The sequence below is a fragment of the Myotis brandtii genome, unplaced genomic scaffold (genome assembly GCF_000412655.1).
Source record: "Myotis brandtii unplaced genomic scaffold, ASM41265v1 scaffold234, whole genome shotgun sequence".
Lineage (NCBI taxonomy): Eukaryota > Metazoa > Chordata > Mammalia > Chiroptera > Vespertilionidae > Myotis > Myotis brandtii.
Genome location: NW_005358812.1, coordinates 55,972 through 61,840, shown reverse-complemented (window position 1 = coordinate 61,840; position 5,869 = coordinate 55,972). Strand labels below are relative to the sequence as shown.

At 39.0% G+C, this 5,869-nt stretch overlaps 1 protein-coding gene across 1 annotated transcript; it reads right to left on the bottom strand.

Annotated features, from left to right (window-relative positions):
• Positions 1-3,170: 3,170 nt before the first annotated feature.
• On the bottom strand, positions 3,171-4,121 carry LOC102239198 (olfactory receptor 52D1). The gene has a single exon (XM_005866587.1). The coding sequence runs from the start codon at positions 4,119-4,121 to the stop codon at positions 3,171-3,173; it is 951 nt and encodes a 316-aa protein (XP_005866649.1).
• Between the last annotated feature and the right edge of the window lie 1,748 nt (positions 4,122-5,869).

Sequence of the window (5,869 nt, the reverse complement as noted above, 5' to 3'; positions counted from 1 at the left end):
GTGTCAGTAAGAAAGAAGCAGTGGCAGAGGAAAGTAAGCGGCAGAATAAATGGCCTAGGACAATCAATACATCAACAGAAAGGGCCATAAAGAGGCAAGCACAGATACACCTGCTTTTATGGACATAGCCACAGAGCTTCCCCCTGCAGAAATAATAGCATGCTCTAATAACAGGCAGAAATCTTGGTCACAATCATCTTTTCTCTGTCCTGAGATGGTCGTTAAGGATGATAATGACAGGGAACAACCAAAAATATACTCTCAATTTATGGACAGGTTGTAGCTTTTTGCCTCAGCTCATGGAAAGAGAGCTTAGAATCAAGGTGGATCAGACAATAATGATTACCTCACTGTAAGAAAAAAATAAAAGTTTCTTAACATAAACATTTTTATCTTTGCTCCAATACCTTTTTACTCCTTGTCGCTGTAAATACCATATTCTATTATAATTACCTCTCAGGTTCCCATAGCAAGCAAAGCCAAGTTACAAAAGCTAATTGCGTAGTTTTAGCCAAGCTATTCATCATCCACCTGTTATTCATTTCTGGGTAACTTAAAGGTCAGGACTATTCTTAATTTTGATCTGTTTGTTCTTTGAGGGCCTGTTGCTCAGGTGTGGGAGCTCAGTTCCTAGAAACGTTGCACAGGCTGTCAAGCTGCTGAGGTGGCTAGGTAATTAAGCAGGCCTAAAAATTTTCCTACTCTGTAACAAAAATATACTCTCAATTTATGGACAAGTTGTAGCTTTTTGCCTCAGCTCATGGAAAGAGAGCCTAGAATCAAGGTGGGTCAGACAATAATGATTACCTCACTGTAAGAAAAAAATAAAAGTTTCTTAACATAAACATTTTTATCTTTGCTCCAATACCTTTTTACTCCTTGTCGCTGTAAATACCATATTCTATTATAATTACCTTCTTCTCTCCCTAGATTGTGAGTTTTCTGATTAGGTACGGTGCCTTATTCACCTATGAAATTCAGAAGATTAATGTATTGTGTAGGGGATAGACTTATTATTTGCTTTTATTTCTTTCAAGGTATCCAAAACAAACAAGCAAACATACAAAAAAACCCAGCTCTTGTCAAAAGTAGCTTTGCTAGAGCACAAAGGCCAACACTGACTTTCCTAGGATACCCTAAATAACAATATCAAGAAATGCTGTGTTTGGGAAATTCTAATATACCCAAAGAGCTGATACCTATGTGGGGTAAACAAAAGGTCAGACTGAGTTCACAATGGGCCAAAAATAATCCACATGTGAAGCTCATCACTCTTTGAATATCATAAAAAATGCAAAGGTCATCTGTCGTGAGGTAATTAGTTACAAAGCTCATCTTTGTAGTTGTGCTATGGTTTTCCCATTGATACCTGTGCTTCACAATAAGACACCCAGGAATCACCTTCATCTATTTTAAACCTAAAATCTGGATCCAGAGGATGTGCCTTATTCACCTATGAAATTCAGAAGATTAATGTATTGTGTAGGGGATAGACTTATTATTTGCTTTTATTTCTTTCAAGGTATCCAAAACAAACAAGCAAACATACAAAAAAACCCAGCTCTTGTCAAAAGTAGCTTTGCTAGAGCACAAAGGCCAACACTGACTTTCCTAGGATACCCTAAATAACAATATCAAGAAATGCTGTGTTTGGGAAATTCTAATATACCCAAAGAGCTGATGACTAAATGGGGTAAACAAAAGGTCAGACTGAGTTCACAATGGGCCAAAAATAATCCACATGTGAAGCTCATCACTCTTTGAATATCATAAAAAATGCAAAGGTCATCTGTCGTGAGGTAATTAGCTACAAAGGCTCATCTTTGTAGTCATTCCTTTAAAAAGTTGTGCTATGATTTTCCCATTGATACCTGTGCTTCACAATAAGACACCCAGGAATCACCTTCATCTATTTTAAACCTAAAATCTGGATCCAGAGGATCATGGAGTCTCACAGACATCTCTCATCTAGGGATGACAGTCTCACTGTAAATGCACTTGGTATAAGAAAGTGCTAGCAATCAATCAATCAATGTATGTGTGTGTATGTATGTATTCTAAATTTCTTGAAGCTATAAGTAAATAGTTCTTTTATGACCACTTTTTCTCTACTTCTAGCACATGAGATTTCTGTACATTGAGAGAATAAATATTTTTGGCTCTTACTTTTAAATGTACTCCATTGCCTATTGACCTTCCCTTAAGAGGATTCAAGATCCACAGGCGAGATCGGGCGCGTTCAGGGTGGGATGGGCGTGCAGACTGGTGCAGCCACTATGGAAGACAGTATGGAGTTTCCTCAAAAAACTAAAAATGGAACTCCCATTTGACCCTGTGATCCCACTTCCAGGAATATATCCCAAGAAACCAGAAACACCAATCAGAAAGGATATATGCACCCATATGTTCATAGCAGCACAATTCACCATAGCTAAGATCTGGAAACAGCCTAAGTGCCCATCAGTAGATGAATGGATTAGAAAACTGTGGTACATCTACACGATGGAATACTATGCTGCTGTAAAAAAGAAGGAACTCTTACAATTTGCAACGGCATGGATGGAGCTGGAGAGCATTATGCTAAGTGAAATAAGCCAGTCAATGAAGGAAAAATACCACATGATCTCACTCATTCATGGATAATAAAGACCATTACAAACTTTTGAACAATAATAGATACAGAGGCAGCAATCAATCAATCAATGTATGTGTGTGTATGTATGTATTCTAAATTTCTTGAAGCTATAAGTAAATAGTTATTTTATGACCACTTTTTCTCTACTTCTAGCACATGAGATTTCTGTACATTGAGAGAATAAATATTTTTGGCTCTTACTTTTCAATGTACTGCATTGCCTATTGATCTTCCCTTAAGAGGATTCAAGATCCACAGGCTATACCCTTTGTAATACTTTAAGCAATAAAAAAAAAGATCCACAGGCCAGTTTATGGGGCATATAATAGGTTTACAGGAAAATAGTATTCTGTTGATAAGTCAGGTATAAATAAGTTGTTCTAAATACTTCAAAAACTCTCAGGTAACATATGATACTGTCTGGCTTGGATTAACAGAAGCAGCAACCTCTAGTCCAAGGAAAGGAGGTGCTGGAGAAGGTGGGAGATTAATTATAACTTTTTCCCTTGGTCTTTGGGGTATGGAGAGAGTATAGTTACCTCCTCCACTTAAAAAAACTTAATAGTCTCAGGCGGATCTGTTTGGTGTTAATGCCATAGACCAGGGGGTTGAGAACAGGGGGCAACAGGAGATACAGATTTGCAAGTACAATGTGGACATGAGGAGGTACTTGGTGGCCAAAGCGGTGAGTGAAAAAAGAAAAGAAGGCAGGGATATAGAAGACAAGAATCACACAAATGTGGGCTCCACAAGTGCTAAATGCTCGAAACTGGGCATCCTTGGAGGGTAGATGCAGCACAGCCTGCAGGATCAAGCCATACGAAGTGGCGATGAGGATCACATCCATGCCAGTGACTGAAAGTGCCACAGTGAGACCATAAATGGTGTTGGGCTTGATGCTAGCACAGGCCAGCTTGGCAATGCCCATGTGCTCACAGTAGGTGTGGGGGATGATGTGATGTCCACAGAAAGGTAAGCGTTCTATGAGGATGACAAAGGGGAAAACAAAGAGAAGGCCACGGGCCACGCATGCCAGCCCAATCTTCCCGATCACTGTGGCGTTGAGGATGGATGTATAATGAAGTGGACGGCAGATAGCCACATAGCGGTCAAAAGCCATGGCCAGCAGAACAGCAGACTCGGTGGCAAAGACGGTGTGAACAAAAAACATCTGGGTGAGGCAGCCATGGTAGGAAATTATGTGGGACCTAAGCCAGAAGATTGTTAGCATTTTGGGCAATGTGGTCGAACAGAGTACCAGGTCAGTGATGGAAAGTAGACACAGGAAGAGGTACATTGGCTCATGTAGAGTTCTATCTGTCAGAATGATGTACAGGATGGTACTATTGCCAACCAGAGCAAGTATATACATGGAGCAGAAGGGGATGGCAACCCAAACATGCTGGTCTTGCATCCCAGGGATTCCAAGAAGAATAAATGTGGAAGGGTGGAAGGCAGTGTCATTGGAGGCAGATGCAGAGATCATAATGATGCAGAGAACAGAAGGCTTTCTATTCCTAAAAGTGGTTAAAAAATGAAAGAAAGTCATCTCAATGCCACTTATTTTTCCTACATGTTTATTCAATTTCTTGCCTTTCATTCCCACCAATTCTATTATAATTGATGCCTTCCTCATTTTTTGCCTGGGTTATTAAAATAGCTATATAACTAATATGCCCACTTTCAGGATTTCTATCTTCCAGTGATGCCTCTATATTGCTGTCTAAATATTTTAGCATGTGAATACAGTCAGCCAAAATGCAAATTTCTTAGTGTACACAATGCAGTATATTTTGCATTGGCCTCCTCTGGTCTTCAGTCCACCACTTTCCATTATGTCTGGGCCTTGGGACACTGGGACACATCAACAAACTCCCCTACTCTCTTACTTCTGGTTGGATTTGGCAATAAAAAACACCATCAGGAGATTGGAAGAAGGTCAGAGATTTATTCTTTAAGCTCCCTCCTGTGGGATTGCTGTAAATTGGCTGCAACTCTATGTACAGCCTTCTCTGGTCTGATTTCCACTGGTAACCATATTCTACTCTTTTCCATTCACTCCAAGGGTTGTAATAGTGTCTTATTTCACTAACCCTGGGACTTCACAAGCACTTGTCATTTCTCTATGCTGACCCACATCTTTGCTAATGGTTTCTGTATCACGCTGTACTCAAACTACCTAATTTGAGCATGAAATTTGTTTCCCACTAGTGTTTTTATAGAATGGCGTGCAAAGCTCTTCTTGATCTTTTTCTTGCTTTTTGCCAATTATCTAGCATTAGTTATCACCACATTCTACTATATGCTTCATGTTCCAACCATATGTAAGTCATATCTAATTTTGGACATTTTGAAGTATCCCAAAGCATGTTTTGTCACATCTGCATGCATTTTCATATGATGGTTTGTTTTTTTGCCCAAAATGGCTGTTCCCAGTTGGTCACCTGCCAAGGTACTAACAATCATTCAAAACCCAGCTGAGTAATCTTCCTCTATGAAGCCCTTTTAAGACTGCTTCTGCTGTGGTGTGAGAACCATACATCTTCAGCATACCCTCCTTAGGAAATATAAACTTGTTTTAAAATTATATGTATGTTTCTTGCCCATTACACTATGAAATCTCTGCATCTCATTTACTTCTCTATATTCAGCATCAATGCCTTTTATACCTTAGGGCAATAAGTAATGTTTAACAAGTACATGGATAAAGGATTGAATGCTACAATTGAAAATATTTTAAACATTTTTGGATAAATGACCATGGTTGCAAATGGTGTTTCTTCTTAGGAGCCTTCCTTTTGGATCTTCTCTCACAGAACTACACTGCCCATTGTGTGTGTTTTTTTCACTCTATATACTCCAAGACGTGCTCCTTTATAAGGTCTTTAATACGCTTCTAATCTAACCTAATCTAATCTATACATTTTTTTTCTGTTTTCTTGATTGGCACATGCATTAGTTTGATTATAAACATAACTTCTGTGTCTCTTTTGTCTACTTTAAAATTTGAGCCCTGATATGACAGGTCAGCCAGAAGCTACACAGGTATGTGCTCCAGGAAAACTTCAAGATGAAGTGTGCCACGGGAAGGGAAGCATAGTGGTGAGTTACAACAGTTCTTGGAGTGACTAGTCAATAAATTTAAGGTTATGCCAATAGAAAAAAAGAAAAGAGATAAAGAACTATTTTCTCCTTGGAGTCATCTTACCTTGAGAGATTCTAGTAGATGAAGTC

Excerpts from the sequence above, each read along its gene's own strand:
- LOC102239198 (XM_005866587.1), bottom strand. The coding sequence starts at position 4,121 with ATGATCTCTGCATCTGCCTCCAATGACACTGCCTTCCACCCTTCCACA.